General features: G+C 34.1%; 1 protein-coding gene across 1 annotated transcript in view; it reads right to left on the bottom strand.

Moving 5' to 3' along the window:
• Positions 1–18531, bottom strand: part of NiPp1 (nuclear inhibitor of protein phosphatase 1) — a 277471-nt gene that overhangs the window by 89795 nt on the left and 169145 nt on the right. The window contains exon 3 of the mRNA XM_089593827.1: positions 3395–3455. Coding sequence (XP_089449953.1) covers positions 3395–3455 — 61 coding nt within the window. The remainder of the gene's footprint in view (positions 1–3394; positions 3456–18531) is intronic.

Raw genomic sequence — 18531 nt, 5'->3', positions numbered from 1 at the left:
CTAATAGTTCAACTGAATATTTAAGTAAGTTTTATACAGTTATTAATAAGGTTGTAAAAAGTGTTGACCACTTTCGAAGTGTTGATCGCAACTTTTATGTCAAAACGGTGTGAAAAACTAAGTACTATTGAATCATTTTTTAATGATTTTTTACTTTATCAATAATAGTTGTGTAGCCATCTTAACAAGGATGAAATGTTAATAAACATTTTACTTACTATTTACATTATATGTCTTTAGAAACATTTTAATAACTAAAAAAATCACCTAACTAATGAATTTACAAAGAATAGTCATTACACAATGTATACATAAGAACTAAATACTATAATTGAAAAAAGTTTTGTAGTACCATCAACGAAAACGAAAGGTTCAAAATATGAAAAAAAAAAAATTCTGACACGGAAGACATTTGAACCCGGGAGTGCTCAAAGTAAAAGTATACATTGCAGCACTTAACCACCTCGACTACTACAGCACAGTCTCATAAAGTACTCAAAGTGACATATGCTTACATCGAAGCGCTTGAAATTAAGTTTGTGAATAAATTTTTTTTTATATTGATATAATTGTTTGGAGTACAACTGACTTACAAGTAGAATTATTATATCATTAACTTTTTCACAATTACTTATTCTTATCAGAAAAATTATGTGTTGGAAAATGACATTTAAATTCTAGAAAAATCCTTCTGAATGAAATGAACATAAGAATAATAGTTAAGAGTGTGTATATTATTGGGATATTTTTACGTGTAGAATATTTATTAATGAGTCATATTTTTTAATTTAACAGTATATGTTTATTAATAACGTTAATTTTTTTTGCGTAGCTGTAACAACATAAATTATTCAATTTTTAAGAATGATAATTTCATATAGATCTAGTTCCAAGAATCAACATTAAACATTGGGGCTCACATTTTTATTACTCAGCTTTTTATGTTATACAAGGAAATTTAAGTATTTAGCTGTACAAGTATTTAATACTAATTCAACGAGTAGTACATGACAGGCCGTATAATAACTGTCTGACATTTTAAATCGTTTTTGAGGGAAAATCACATCAGGAACAAATATAGGTATACATGAATGCGAGAGCTGCAAGAGCCGAGAGCCGAGAGCTCAAGCAGGAGACAGCAAGTGTACCTACAAAAAATATATAGCTATCCCCATGTATAAGCACCTATTCCTTCTCCCTCCACTAGGTACCTCGGTACCCATCGTACGCACACTTTGATCTTCCCCTCCACTGTTAAAACGTGCGTGTGGTTCAGCTGATTTGCCGCGACAGGGCGCTCAAAACAGCGGAAAAAAGCATCACTCCTCTCCCTCTCGTCATATACCGTGACCTGAGAGAGGCTTTGGATAGCACCATGTGCTGCAGCCATCAGTGAGGTAAAACAACGTGAAAAAACATATTTCTTCTCAGCTCTTTTCTCATCACACGCTGCTGCAAGAAAGGGACACAAGATTTTGCTGCGTGCTGCAGTCGTCAAAGGTAGTGTATCGTAAGGCTAAGTTTATCATGTCTTTAATTGAAGATTGGCAAGTTGTGTATTTTGACAGTACAGTATTTTAAATTTAAGTATACATGTATTAGCTAAGTTCCTGTTATCTATCGACGACATTTTATTCAACAAGAAAATTTTAGGACAACTATTATTTGAAGGACATATATTATTATTTCAGTATCTCTTAAAGTCAATTAGCAAGCTTCAAGAATATAATTAGTAATAGTCATAAGATTCTCATTGTTGAACTTATTAATTTTAAAATTATTGAATATATGTAAAATTGAACACGATTTTTTAATTTTTTTTTTTTAATTTGATTGGAGCCTACTACTTATTTATAAGGTAAGAAATCATACTTGACACTTTTATGTTAAAATCCTTGGATATAAACTTCTACTTCTGATTTCTGTAAACCTAAATGTTAGACTCCGTTTGCATATGAATGAATGACATTAGTTTACAATTGAAGTTTAAATTAGATTTCTTTTAACTTTATTTGTCCTTTTCAAAAAACTGTTTTAACTATTAACGTATTAGGTTTTAGTTTAAACAGTAGACACCTTATAGATAAAATGTTTTTCCATGCAAAAGGTTGGATTTTAGAGACTCTAAAACGCGTTTGTTTCTTAAATGAAAATTCGACGTGCATGGTTTTTAGAGCTAAATCTGACGTGTCTCGTTTTTTTTCATGGTGCAGATCAAACATACAATATCTTGTTTACTGGAGATTTGCATTACTATTGAGCTATAAGGGGTTGGCTGTACCCTCATACGCACCGTAAGTTTAGATAAATCTCACTATTTGTGTCTCAACGCATAGCTTGATTTCATTAGATAGAAAAAGAAAATGATTTACATACTCGTTGATATCTCATATATTATACGAGACTCAAGTAAATCTTAACCTGCGGTGCATATGAGTTCAAAGCCTTTGATTTCTCAATGGTAGAGCAACTGTCTGGTAAACAGTAAGTTGTGCATTCGACGCACACCTAGGGGAAGATTTTTGACTATTGACATCGTGATAAAAATATCAAAATTTGCTTGTGCACCCAGTGTTATCGCATTAAATATCTAAATTACTGATGAGCATTGGGATTGTTTTTGTAGTGTCTTATAAAAACTTTTTTCTCTTTTTTTAAAGTTGTGAATCTCACAAATAATTGAAATAAAACGTAACTTTTTTTAGCATGAGGATTTTTAAATTCAAGTTTAGGAAGAATAAGAAAAAATGTTTGTGAGCCGATCATTGTCTCAGTCAAATTAATAAATTGTTTCAAAAATTTAATAATTTTATCGAACATCTCGATTAAAAAAATTATGCCCAGAAAATATGTTAAAAAATTTTTCATACGTATATTTTTTTGTAGAATTTTCAACCTGCTGCTACTGTTTTTTTGGTAAAAACATAAAATGACACATGTTAACGAATAATTATAAAAATTATACTTCACCTCACGAATCTAATTTTTTGTATACTTTCCTGAGCAGATTCAGTAGATATAAAACTTTTTTCTCCACAGTCATAAATTCTCTAAAGCTTGCCTCGCAAATACGCATACTTTTATGCTGTCCTACTTCATTACTACGAGCCTTGAATTGGGGGATCCTGTGTTTGCTCTAAAAAAACTTTCGTTGAAACGCACGGAGTTAAACACTACTAACATGCACGACGCAGTTTTGTTTGCTTTCTAGAGAAAATTCAAAATATTTTTTCTTGTTTGTGTTAAATTTGATAGTTTCTTGACTTTTTTGTTGGTTAATAAGTTTTAAACATGAATATTGGCTTACAATCCTTCAACTTAACTTTACTTGGATAGAAAATATGATTTTAATTGCACATGGAGAGAAGTAAATAAAAGTAAAAATGACGCTTACCTGAATGAGTTTATCTCCCTTTAAAACATCTAAATGTAATCCAACAGGAGGTTTTCCAGCCCTTGAAAAAATATTTTATTTAAGAGAATACGTGTATACGATTCATAAAAAATTAGTATAAATTATTATGTATATAATTGTTTTTGTGCATGGTTGCACTTACAACGCCAATTTTATTTGTGGAAACGATTTACATAATATATATTAGAATCTGCAAAAATATTTTATTTACAGAAAGGTAATGTTTATGCTTACCAAAGAAATCAAAAATTTAATAATAAAATAATAAATACATTTAGTTTATAAAAGCAAGAGCTTCGTATGCATTATTTAAATTACAAGCTAGCACACCTAATTAAGACATTGTTTAACGTTAATTTCTTTAAAGCTTTTCAATTTAACGCCAGAGGTAAACATGACTGGAGTATACTCGGGACCAATAAAAATACTTTTTTGAATACATACTGAAATGAACTTTATATTATATGACCAAACTTATTTGTTACACTGCACCTTTTATCTTTGTTTTCTAACTACTAGTGTGATTCTTACTTTCTATAAACATTCACTATCTTATCAGTAATCAATAAACAAGAAAAATCGGTTAAATCTAGTACCTATGTATAGCACAGCGACTACTCTTGACAAGAGATATTACCGCAGTAGGAGGAGAAGCAAGTTGCGCCACCACGCTTGATCTCTCTGTCACTTGCATTTAGGCATGTCGGTTTTAGTGGACGCCATATTACTTTTTGAAGAGTTAACAGGCTAGAGCGCCAAGTCAAACTCAACACTCCCTTTTTTGGCAGCTAGCCCGAATCTGCCTGTATGACTATTACTTTATGTGAACAGAGTAAGAATTATTTTCAATCATGTTTGTTACTTGAATATGAGTCTCATAGAACAGATTCTTGCTCATGATGTCAGCTATCTGCTTCTGAAACTCCATCTATCTAGCTTACACGAAACTTCTAGCCACGTTCTCAAACGTAACACTCTTTCGCATGAAACGTATGTTTTAGCTTGTTACTGTTACTAACTTGACTACCAGCTTTCGGCAGCTCTGTTATTACACTACGCAGAAAGATGCCATATATGGACGTGCGTCACTCATAACTGCACACTTAGCCTGACATGCGGACAAAGCTATGTAGGACTGTTTTTGTGTCACAAACTGCGTCGCTAAATATTTCTTTTGCAAGGCCGCTTATTGTCAATGAGCCTTTTCAGTCTGCAAAACTTTGGTGTGATTACATTAGTCTCGCTTCGTATTTATTCCTAGAAATGTTTTAGCTCTCCCATGTCAGTTTTGTTAAACTCGGACTCTAACTTGTCCTTTATTTTCTCTAGCTTTCGAACACCATAACTAGCAATCAATATGATATTTGCAAAGCCACCTGTCCATCTTCCTCCAGGTGAAGAGACGTTATTCTAGCTATTGGATTTTCAAGTAAAGTTATAATGCTTTTGTCTATCAGCTTTTTTTCTTATTCACACTTTTAAGCTAATCTTTAGACCGTAGAAGGTTCGTTGTATCTTACAAACCTTTTGTAACTTGGTTTCTGCAGAAACTTTATACCATTTGATTATTTTCACATGAATCATAGTCTATCTTTTCATTTAAAAATCTTATCTTATAAAATTACAAACATAATTTGATTATGCTCTCTGCACACTAATACAACAAAACTTGAAGTATGAGAGCCCAAAATCATAACCTCTATTTGTTATGAGCACTCAGATTCCCAGATAATTAAGAAAATAGCACTTTTCCAGCGATATCTTTCCGTTTGCCAGTGCTAAAATCACAAAAATAATTTTATTATACTCTCTACACGCTAATACAACAAACTGTCAGTATGAAAGCCTGCAATGATAACCTCTATCAGTTATGAGCACTTAGATTTCCAAATAATTAAAAAATTAGCACTTATTCGGTGATATCTTACCATTCACCGGTGTTTAAATTACAAAAAAAAATTTATAATTCATGATTTACACTATTACAAAGAAATTGTAAGTATTAGTGCCCGCAATCATAACTTCTATTAGTTATGAGCACTCAGATTGCCAGATAATTACAAACACAACACTTTTCCGGCCATAGTTCTTCATTCGCCAGAGCTAAATTCACAAAAAAAATTTTACTATACTCTCTAGAGACTAATTTTACTAAACTGTAAGTATTAATTCCCGCAATCATAACCTTAAATAGTTACAGGCACTTAAATACCTAACAAATTCAAAAATCAGCACTTTTTTAAATACAATTTTTTATTCGCTAGTGCTAAAATTGGAAAAAAAATTTTAATACACTTAGATAACTAAACTGTTAGTATAATAGCCCGCAGTCATAACCTAAAATAGTTACAGGCCTTGAAATACCGAATAATTTGAAGAAATAGGACTTTTGCGGCAATATTTTTTTATTCGCTAGCGTGACATTCACGAAAAAATTTTTTCGTACTCTTTATTTACTGATACAATTTATCTGTAAGTTTTTATGCCTGCTAACATAATTTCACTAGTTGTGGACGCTTGGATCCTAGAATAACGAACTCAAATTTTGATTTGTTCAAATGGCAGTCGAAAAACTGTTTGCCGCGCACTTGCACCTACATAGTGTTATCACCATTTACCTCGGTTCTGGATGATTTGAAATTTAAAAAAAAATTAGACACACTCGCCAAAATTATCTCTATAACATACCAAATATATAGCTGGGTTTATCTTAATTCGTGTTAATGTGAGTTAAAAAACTGTTTGCCGCGTACTTGCACCTACATAGTGTTATCACTATTTACCTCCATTCCGGATCTTATTAACACCTGAGAAATTATTTACGAGGTGAAACGAGGTTTGAACTTACCATACTTTTAGGGGTGGATTTTCTGTGGTGAAACTACCCTCACACGTTTTTTCGTCGTTGATTTAAAAGCAGAAAATCCTAAGAAACACTGACAGACGATTTCCAACTGTAAATTATACCTTCTTTTATTGTTTTTATTTCCGTTCGTCCTAAAGGTTTAATGGTCGAATTAATCCTCACACGTTTTTTTAGTTTAAATCTCCGAGACAAGATTTTCATTATTAAGTTTTAAATTAAATTATTTTTCTACTTCTGTCTTTTTTGGGGGTGGTTTCAATGGGGTGCAACCTCCTTTACTTGATTTTGGAGTACAAAATCGTAATTAGCGACCCTTAAGGTCTCGTAAAGACGGTTTTCGAAATACAATATTGAATTTTTAAAATTTTTACAAAAGTCACCGTAAGCGGTGTTTTCATGGGATGCAATCAGCCTCACACGATTTTTGACTATTGATACACCACTTACCGTTTGAAAAATCTCAGAGAGAAGATGTCCATAGAACAGTTTTGTATTTTTTGTACCGTTGGAGATGATTTGAGAGTGGTACCGCTACCTTGACTTTTCTATTTTTCATTGTAAGGCAGATTTTACTAATGATAAATGAGGCAGATTTTACTAATAATAAATGTTGCTAAGGTATTTCAGTGATTTTATACACTGACTGATGTCTCGCAAACTGGTTAATTAATTACCGCATGTTATACTACCAAAAAAAATTAGAAAATTGTACGAACAAGTTTTGGTTATTTTTGACGTTCATCATTCTTTAAAATAATCTGTATGAAGAGTATATTAAAATTTTTTTTGTAATTTTAACACCAACCAATAAAAAGATATTGCAGAAAAAGTGCTATTTTTTTATTTATCTGGGAATCTAACTACTCATAACTAATATAGGTGATAATTGCAGGCTTTCATACTTACACTTTTGTTGTATTAGTGTATGGAGAGTAAAACAAAACTTAGTGTGTAATTTTAGCACTGGTGAATGGGAAATTATCGCCAATAAAAGTGCTGTTTTTTCAATGTATTGGGTATTAAAGAGCCTATAACTAATACAGGTTACGATTGTAGGCTCTCATACTTACAATTAAATTGTATTCGTTGATAAAGAGTATTATAAACTTTTTTTTGTAATTTTAATACTGGCGAATGGAAAGATGACGCTGAAAAAGTGTTATTTTTTTAATATTAGCGAATCTTAGTGGTCATAACTAATGGAGGTTATGATTGCGGGCTTTTATACTTATAGTCTAGTTGTATTAGTGTATAGCGAGTATAATAAATTTTTTTTTGTAATTTTAGCTCTGGCGAATGGAAAGATATCGCTGAAAAAGTGTTACTTTTCTAATTATCTGGGTATCTAAGTGCTTATAACTAATAGAGGTTATGATTGTGGGCTCTTATACTTACAGTCTAGTTGTGTTAGTGTATAGAAAGTATAATAAATTTATTTTGTAATTTTAGCTCTGGCGTAATGTATTTTTGGTAGTTACTTAGTTGTTCAACCAAATAAAATAACTTTGGATTTTCGTTGGATTTCAACGTTTGAAACTTAAGGTACATAAAATGTTGTTCAATATATATATACACATATATGTATATATATGTATATAAACACATATATATACACTTCTATACAGCTATATGCATGTACGTAATAGGGGTATCTGTCCCAATTATGGACCCTTTAAGAAAAATTTCGAGCTCAACTTTATTTTGTGTCTAACGGTCAATAGAACTACACCTTGTATAATAACGTATAAGTCGTTTGATTCTTTTTTAACATCAAATTTTTTTTTTATAAAAAAGTTTTGTTATTTTTATTTTAATGATGAAACAAGAAAAAAAAATTTTGTCCGTATTACGGACCCCCTCGATGGACTTTGAACCTATTGTGGACCCCCCTATTACGAACCCTGCCCATAATGTGGACCCCCCAATTATGGACCCTGTCCATAATGTAAAAAAATATTTTTCTGTAATTAAATAAACATTTGAGATTTATTTATAAGTTCTTCTCACACTTTTAACAAAATATATAACCACGCACTTTTTGAGATAAGTTTTTAAGAAAAAATTTTTATATAAAACTAATTTTGTGATAATTACTATTACTTTTTTTTTATCATACTAATCTTATATTTTTTACGACTTTGTTATGGTTGTTTAGTCTTCTTGGTGCATTTTTTAAGAGGCATTTGTTGTAGTTCTTTCTTTACTTTTAGAATGAAAACAACAGCTCGAAGTCATGAAGTTGAAGGTTATGTGTGCACTCAATACTGGCGGAATAAAGGGTCCATAATAGAGACAGAGCCGATAATCATGGCTATATTGTGGACCCTCTAATAATGTATATAAATGTACTTTTTAGGAGTATAATTTATTTTCATTATTTTTCTGAAACTCTTATTGATATATAAAACAATTTTTTGAGTTCAAATAATACTCCCAATTTTTTATACAGCATTTCAAAAATATGAGTATCTTACGGTTTTCAACAAGGCATGATGAAGAAAATAGTCAAAAGCGTTGTGTAACTTTTTAATATATTATTTTAATGATATAACATTATTTAAATGCTATTATTTGTCATTATTATAGTGAATTAGAGAGAAAATAACAACTCAAAAAATAATTCATTGTGCTATTGAAACACTCGTTTAACTTATCATTAATAATGTGATAATGGGTCCACGATAGGGAAAGGGTATATAATTGGGACGGATACCCTACACGGTTCGTACACGATAGTACACTTTAACATGAAAAAAACTATATATACACCTCAATAAGGTATATTCACTTATGACGTCATTCCAAGATGGCGCGATCACTGGGTTTTTTTTTCAAATTTGCACCAAATGTGCAAAACCAGCTGTGGAATTCACGAGGACGTCCCAACTAATGATAATGCGTTTAAAAACTTCAGGTTTTAATAAGCTATCGAATGAACACTAAATTTTTTACATCTTCACTTGGTAAGCAATGCAAAAAATGAATGGAATTATCACGGGCATAAAAGTTGAGTAGAAAAACATTTTATTTTTTGTGCTCACCATGATCCAGTTATAACGAATTTGAAATATAGTCAATAGCGATTCCCGATGCATTAGAGGAATATTTTCGTTTGTTTGCCAAAAGTGTAGTTTTAATGAAAATCAGTACAGAAAAAAAGTACTGCAATCAGGCGGATTGTACCCGTCTACTATACATATATATATGGTTGCAAGCTTCCTCGCCTCCGCGATCATAACAAAGTCCCATAACCTCTGACGAGCTGTCAAAATTGAAGCAGTGTGTGGCGAAAACATGAATTAAAGTTGTTGTATAAGTGGTTGTCACGATAAATATGCGAAATCTTTTTTTCGTATTCCATATGTGATTTCTCTGGACAATAAAAAATATAAAAGTATCAGTGCAGAGGAACGAAATGAAATCATTTCTTTATCTATAAAGACAACAACATTTCGCAGATTTATCGTGACAACCACTTATACAACAACTTTTATTCATGTTTTTGCCACACACTACTTCAATTTTGACAGCTCGTCAGAGGTTGTGGGACTTTATTATGATCGTGGAGGCAAGGAAGCTTGCAACCATATATATGTGTATAGTAGACGGGTAAAATCCGCCTGATTGCAGTACTTTTTTTTCTGTATTGATTTTCATTAAAACTACACTTTTGTCAAACAAACGAAAAATTTCCTCTAATGCATCGGGAATCATTGACTATATTTCAAATTCGTTATAACTGGATCATGGTGAGCACAAAAAATAAAATGTTTTTCTACTTAACTTTATGCCCGTGATAATTCTATTCATTTTTTGCATTGCTTACCAAGTGAAGATGTAAAAAATTTAGTGTTCATTCGATAGCTTATTAAAACCTGAAGTTTTTAAACGCATTATTATTAGTTGGGACGTCCTCGTGAATTCCACAGCTGGTTTTCCACATTTGGTGCAAATTTGAAAAAAAAATCCAGTGATCGCGCCATCTTGGAATGACGTCACAAGAAAAAATACCTTATAGTTACATAGTAACGGTATATACTTTTTTTTTTTTTCAAATAAATACCCACTTACGTGGTGTTTTTATTTTTAGGCTTTATTGTAAACGAGTACGTGTAGCCTTGGTACAGTAATATACATTTTTACATTATATTTGTTACATATTACAAGTAATAGTTACATATTACATTATTTGTTATACATTATTGGATTCTCTTTTGTAGCTTGTTGGTACGGTGATGATGTTACATAGACAACCTCGAGAGAGAAGGATCTATGTGGTAGGCAATGTTTGCTGCGAGAAGGTCTCCCATCCCTTCACGAGGAGCATTGCGTGGTGAAAAAGCACATGTAAAAATTCACAGAGATACTTGCTTGGGAGAGTCGCACTGGCCGGGAGTCGAACGTAGTCTAGTTAATAAGCGCGCGGAGAATGAAGAAAGAGACAGAGGAAAGCCGAGCCAAGCCCAGTTCAACCAGAGATCGTACCATTGCGTGGATCACTTCATTATGCGGTCGAACCCCTAAGCGCGCCAATAGATGTTTCACATAAAAAATTTTCTAAGGTCAAGGCTTTGATAAGAAAGCTCAATGTAGCCAGGCTCAAAGAGGGTGTAAAATCAACTAGGAATACGAGAACAGGAAGTGTTCTCATCGAGCTGAGAAACACTACGTCCGAGCGTCGTTATACGTTTACAAAGGCATTAAAAATGCTGTAACAGACGCTAGCAGAGTTAAGACGGTTGTCCCGCGTCTAACCTCAAAGATCAGGGACGGATCACACAGTCACAAAGTAGGACGTAGAGATCACACTTATAGGTTGCTTCGGCGAAGGGGGGGGACATGGCCATGCGGTACTGTCGTCGAAGGAATCGAATAATCTACGTTGAGGTACCGGCTACAGCGGCAACGATCTCTGACATGAGGGATCATGGCTAAGAGCTGATGCATATGCTTGGGATTCAGCCACATTGCAAAGCATTGAGCGGACATGACAGGACTGGGGCGTACTGGAAGTACCGTGCAAAGAGCCACGTGGCACGAGACTACTCCAAAAAAAGTGAATTGCTACATGCATGGAAGCGTTGTCCCGAAGCTTGACACTAACTACGTTGCTGGGACTTCCAGATGTCGAGAGTTTCAGGCGTCTGCAGGGGCGGCGTATCGGAAACGAAGCTAATCCTTCAAAAAAACCTTGATAGGACCGTGCTCGCATCTAACCTGCTGGACCAATTTTCCCGTGTTCCAGGTGTGAAATTATAATGCATGAGTCGTCCCGAAAATTATCAGGTCGAAGCTGGATGCTCAGCCATTCAGTGTCTGCAGCAACAAGTTTCCTGTATCTGACACAGGAAGTAGAGACGGGTTTGTATAGATTAGATGTAGGAGTATAGTCTACCTGAGTTGCTACATATCCCCCAATATTACATTTGGTATCTATAGAGAGCAGCTAGCAGAACTCGAGGACGCTGTTCGCGGGTAAAGGAAGTGTAGTGACATTTTGATTTTGGCCAGCGACTTCAACTTCAAGGCCATCACTTGAAAGGGGGGAGGGGCAAGATCCGAATCTAGAAGGCTGACGGTGCTGGAAATGGCTGCATGGCCAGAGCTCATCGTTATAAACTTTGTAAGTTGAGTAACGTTCAGGCTGCTCAGCAACCAGGGCACGATCATTAAAATTACACTGGTGTTGTCATAAATGGCGGCAAGAGTGTCTAGCTGGCAGGTTCTCGAATACAACCTACCTAGTAATGTGAAGTAGATAGAGACACATGAGGCTTGAGCTGCCGGATCGCGCTAAAAGACTTCATGGTCGGATCTGATAGCACCGATAGAGCCTTATTTACTGAAAATAGAAGTCTCTTGCCTCTTTTCAGAGAATCTCAAGAGGAGACGGAAGACATTTGAGTAGACTGTGTACCTCTTTTTACCCTCGATAAATTTAGGTCAGTAATCTCGGAAATTCCGAGCCACTAGGTCCCTGGTCACACGGTGTTGTCTAAAGTTCTCATGGTCATAGCTGTGGTGAAACCACATGTTTTGCTAGACACATTCAACACGTGCTTGGGTATTGGATTTTTCAGCGAGCCCTGCCAAATTTAAAGGCTCACTCTTTTGGACAAGAGCACCCCCCGCTCAAGAGAAAAAGTCAACCTTTAAAAAAACTAATTCTTGGATCGGCAAGGAATGCATGTGAATCTCTCATAAGACAAGAAGCGTCTGCGTTCTGGTGATTTTCGACGTCAGAAATATTTATAACTCTGTAAAATGGTCTGACATAACGAGGGTTTTAAGGTGCCAAGATGGACGAAGATAAAAGTTATTGACTTCAGGGGTTGAACGGAGCCATGCTTTTGGTTTCAATCTCTGGAAATGCCTTTAGGAGTCAAACAGATGGGCTTTGCTAGAATTATAGCATCAAACATCATGGCAAGATCCCGAGAGAAGACCGAGAATAGAATCTTGTGGGTGGTCGAGATAGTGTAGGAGTAGCTTCGGGATCACGGGTTCAAACTGTCGATCCCAAAGACGGAGATGGTCATTATCACCAGACAGAGATGGTTTGGAAAGACTTCTATATAAACGTTGTAGGTAAGGAAATCTGCGAGAGCCTGGTGGTGCACAACTTGGGAGTGTGGGTCGATGCTTGGTTCACCTTTTGAGAGAGCATCAAAAGAGCAGCCAACAAAGTCACTAGAGTTGTGGAAGCGCTTACATTGCTTATGCTGAAGGTTTGGGAGCCCATGGAAAGCTAAAAGACAGCTTCTTGCATCAATTTTTAACTTAATACTGCTGTATGGCGCACATGTATGGACGGATGCGCTGGCGAGACTGGACGTCTAAGAGCGCCTCACAACTGTGCAGCGCATTGGATCCCCGAGGATCGTGTGCACCAACCAAACAGTCTCCTCCACCGTCGTTATGGTGATAGCACAAACTATTCCCGTCATGTTATTTGTACTGGAGCGGTGGAAAAAATTCCTGCGCCCCAGTGACAAAAGTGGTGGCGATAGACGGGAGAAAACGATGACGACGTCGGAACAGGAATGGGATTAGGCTGGTGTGGGTAGGTAGACGCATCAGCTGATACCGAACTTGCAACCCTGGATAGAGAGATGACACAGTCAGGTCGACTAGTAGCTCACTCAGTTCGTTTCTGGACATGGTCAGTTTAATGCCTACCTCCATCACGTGGCGGTGATAGCATACCCCAGGTGCGCTTAGTGCTTAGCATTGGTTTAAGCCGTAAAACACCAGTTTTTGTAGGCAAGAAGTGGCACCGTGAGCGCGAGCAGTCAAAGAACATGCTTGGCATAATACCCACGACCGAAAAAATCGTCTCTAAAATGCTCCGTACCAAACAGGGATGGAGGGCTGTGGACAGCTACGTCAGATCAGTAGACCGTCGTAAAAAAGAAGAGGAGAAAGCTGCCACGCGATACGCTGGGGTCACCGATTGAGCCATCTCAGATTTCAAGGGATTCAGGGTAAGTTAAGTCAAATTCGGACCCATGCTTCGCTGATTACACTTACTAATCAGCTAGCAAAAGTATATAGTGGTACTTGTAAAGAATGCTACCTACAAAGGAAAACTAGACGTGGATGCCAATTTTCAGGACCTTAAGTCCTTTTCAAGACTCGAAAGGATTGGCATCTGTAGTAACTGGTACAGTGATCTTCCTAGTGGCTCCACCCTGACGTAATGCTAACGTATTTCCAGGGTGGATCTAAAGCCACGCGGTATGGGAAGGATTTTTTAGTGAGTATTAGTGGTCTAATATATAAAATTCACCACGCACACCATAGTCCTTGTAGGGTGCGTAAATGCATTGTACCTACCACTACAGAGAAAAATTTTTGATAAACAGTAGGTCATAATGGCAGACAGCTAGATAGGTGCGATTTTCTGTCTTATAAGATTAATTTACCTGCCTGTTAAGTCACACTTTTGAAGCATTCCCATTTTGTTTAAAGGAAATAAAAACTTACACACGTTATTAAGGTAGAAAGTGCTGCATGAGCTGCCGGGTTCTTGTCAATCTCGCCATCAGCTAGAGTAGCAATTTTCATGCAGGAGAGAACATCGGTTTATCTGACCTTAATGCTTTGTATGTTAAGAGTTTTAATACATTCTTAAATTTTGTATGAGTACTATAAAACTAGTTACTACGGTTGTAATTGTAATAGTATTTATTGTTGTATTAATATTTTTCTTCGCTAGTTTTATTTTCTACTCAACCCATAAAATTTACCTTTTAATAAAAATACATAGATATAAAGTGTTGAATTGAAAAAGTTTCCTAAAAATTCTGATGCGTTGAAACAGAGGCAATAAATTGAATTTTTCTATATGAAGTATCAGTCTTGAAAAGTTGTGGAATCAATATAAAAACTAAGTCAAGTCGGTCTTTTGCTTACTTTTTGTATGATACTCGTAGTATTGTACTGTTCAGTACTTATACCTAAACACAATCAAACTGAATAATTTTTACTTCTAACTGATACTACATGTTGATGTCTCCGATAAAGAAACATACTTGACTTAAAGTTACGATGCTAAAGTAAACGGTAGAGTACTATCCATCACGCGTGTACTTAAAAACTCAACATGACTTTTAAATATTTTGATGGCCAAGCGAAATAAAGGTACTTGTCTACTAACAAAAGGCTAGGTTTTTAAGTACAAGGCAAGTAGATTATGGTTCTGAATTTCATACAGTTCTATTTATCTTAAACGTTATAAAATAAGTATTCGTATACTTAGGCAGATTTGAGGAAATATGTTTATGTAGTTTGTCACATGATGCCACTCAAGAACCTTATACATGATTTACTTGACTTACATAAATTATTGTGACTTTTTGTAAATTGACAGTCAAATATTTCGAATAATAAGTACTAAATTACTACTTGGTTTTCGTAACTATTTCTAATTTATAACGTTATAACATGAAAACGATGAGCAAGTCATTTGCATTTCAGTAAACAATTTTTTACTTAATTATTATTAAAAAACTGATCTTATATGTAATTAATTGATCATTAGTCAGATTGATTAGTTAAATAAGGCTTAGATTCACAGCTTATAGTATCGAAAGCAGTCAGTAAAGTAATAAAAATTTCCTATTGTATGGATCAGATAATGTTGACAGAAAAGCCGTAAAACATAACTTATTATGCAAATAGCTGTTTTATCAAATTTAATAAGAATAACTAGACATACATATGCCGCTCACTCAAGACAAATAGTAAGAAAAGGTAAAAATCTGATAGTATTTTATTCGTTTGCAATATAAATAACCGTTTTTCTCTTTAACGTCCCTATAATATCACTACATACAGGCCTGATAGATAATTTAAGACAGTAAAGTTTTATAACAATACTCCGATAAAAACCGCTCCTAAAGTTAACCTCGAGAAACTAATTTTCCCAGATATTTTGGTTTTAAGTATACATATTTTCTATAAACAGAAAGTTTAAAAATAAAGGCAATTTATTTCAACATTTTGATATATTTCTCCCTTAGAGAGAGAGAGGCACCCTTTGAACAAGAAGTTAATAAATACATCTTTTAAGTAATTCACTGTTATTAAAATTTAAATCCAGGGTTTTTAAGGTCACTATTAAAGAATCTATCAGCAGATTTTGAAATTTTTTTTTAGCGGATCCCATGTCACGGACGAATAACTCGATAAAAGTTTAATTTTGATAACAACTTATATAACCGGAATGTTTGAGGACGCTGATTACAAACATAATGTCAAATTTGTGAAAAATAAAATGTTGGATTGAATACTGCAGAAAAAAAGGGGAAATTTTTATTTTAAGGACAGTCTGGAGCACAGTTATTCAGTTGCGATACTTTGCATCAAAGAGCTTACCAAGTTTTCGACTCCATCGTATCAAGACCATGGTTACCTATTTAAACGTTTCCGAAAAGTAACCGAGTTATACTATCAACAATGTGGCGCCCACAGTGATTATACTGTACACTACTTTTGAAAAAAAAATTAATAAAAAATTTTAAACCCCAAAACAAAGCATGAAATGTGGCATAACGAATTCCAATTAGGTACCTAAAAGCCAAAAAAATAACAAGACAAGAAAACACGCTACTTTTACATTGAGTGTCGCAACTTTATGAACTGTGGTCTGGACATAGTTAGAGTTTCCTACCTTATCAATCAGGTTACTTTGTTTCCATAATGTTGTAAAACTATTTATCCAAAGTTAGCTGTTTTATCAGAAAAAATAAGAGTAGACGAACATTCTTGGGACTGTTAAGAATTAATTAAGCCTAAATTCAACAATATTAAATGAGGATTTAAGGCAAAAAGTAATAAATCAGGTGTTGGACTGATAAGTGATATGACTTTTTACTTTCATTTTTCATGTTTCAATGAATCTCGCAGAATTCAAGCTATATTTTTTACTTGTGGATTTAAGAAAGTACGTCTACTTTTTTCTGGTACGTAAAGGTTTTAAAACAATGGATTATTTTTCGTTGATCGGTAGAGTAAAAGAACCCATTTAATCAGAGTAATATATTTGATGCCTAATTCCGTTAGATGATGTTATTTACGTCAGTAATTTACTTTCACAAATTTTTCTGAAAAGTAAAGTATAGTTGTGACACATTCTTTAATTTATAAAAAATAAATATAGCATGCTCATGGCGACATATTAAGAAATGAAAAAAAAGGAAATATTTAGATCACACTTTATTAGTCCGCCATCTGATTTTTCACTTTTCAGCTTAGATTTTTAATCAATCTTGCCATGTTTGGGCTTTATTTTTTTTTTAAAGTGTCAAAAATGTGCATCTACTTTAATGTTTCTGATGATACAGCTAGCAGTTGAATAAATAGTATAATGAAGATCTATAATCAAAATAAACTTTTCGCTGAAGTAGGAATCTTTAACTATCTACAGACTGCCCTTAGTGACAACTTTTATAGAGAGATTTTTGAAGTTACTAATAAGGAATTCGTTATTAGTTTTGACAGATCGATTACTTAAATATGAGTCTTTAAAATAGAATACGATGAATATTACTGTGAAACGGCACATATAAAGTGTGCATTAATTTTTTTCATGACATTGACAGAGACAGTTTTATTTTATCAGGGATTCAATAAATAAGTTCTATATAAGAGGTTAACAAGCCCTTACGCGTAAAATATATTCACATACTAAGATAAAATATTTTTTTTAAGTGTAAAATGCACATTATATTTCCACTTAACCTGGTTTTTCCATTTATTAAGTCTAAAATCCTGTAAGAGACGTGAAACAACTCCTAAAACTTACCCAAAAACGTTTTTTTCATAGGTTTGTGGTCAAATCAATATTTTAAAGTCCAACAAAAGAAAAAACAGTCCTTTTTAATAGATAAAATTATCACGACTTATTCGGTTCTCGGGGGTAGTACCAGCTTCATAATTCATGTCTTCTGTCTCGAAGAGCAATCATTATGCTAGGTCTCACAATTTTTCTTTCGATGGTTGAAACTACCATACTTTAAGTATAGCTTCGATCTGTCTACTTCTCTAAATTCTAAGGAGCCATGCCTGTATCCAAGGCTACAGAGATGAATTTTCCAATCATAGTTATGATTTCTGATGACTTTCTCAAAGGAATCCTTGATTTTTCCGTCTTTAACAATATTATGCAGATCCTGCATCCTGAGTTTTGTTTTTCATTTAGCAGTTACCATCGTTTCGTGACCAGCTTCAAAATGTTTCGAAAATTTTACGGTACACTTGAATTCTTTGGTTTTTAAGAGCAAATCTTATTTTTTTATAATAATAAGACTACAACTACTTCTGTCTTGCCAGGCTTTAAGCCAGCCGTCATTGTTGTAAGTACTAGTACTACCACTAAGTACTGCCAGATAGGAGTAAACTTATTCAAGTTGTGTTGGCCAAAGCAGTCACGGCAGTTGAAACTCTCACATTAATACAGTCGACAAGCCAGATTGCAAAACAGGTATTTTGGGCTATTAGCATCAACAAACCGAGCTAAGATTTAATGTATGGCTAGAGATTTATGAGACTCAATCTTATGGTTATCCAAAATGATAATTTTCACTGTCACAAAATCACGAAACTGCTGAACGGTAGTCAAATTGATCATTCTTATCAGTCATTTTTGACAATTTCTATTTGAATGAAAATCTAATTTGCTTCCAATAAGAGCAATTAACATATCTCCATTATCTGCCTGCTTTCCTAGTGCTACTGAAACTATAAA

The sequence above is a fragment of the Copidosoma floridanum genome, unplaced genomic scaffold, assembly GCF_036245765.1.
Source record: "Copidosoma floridanum isolate Cflo_tuat_1 unplaced genomic scaffold, Cflo_Japanese_pri ptg000020l, whole genome shotgun sequence".
NCBI lineage: Eukaryota > Metazoa > Arthropoda > Insecta > Hymenoptera > Encyrtidae > Copidosoma > Copidosoma floridanum.
The sequence above is the reverse complement of the archived record's forward strand: the minus strand, read 5'-3'. Positions and strand labels throughout refer to the sequence as shown.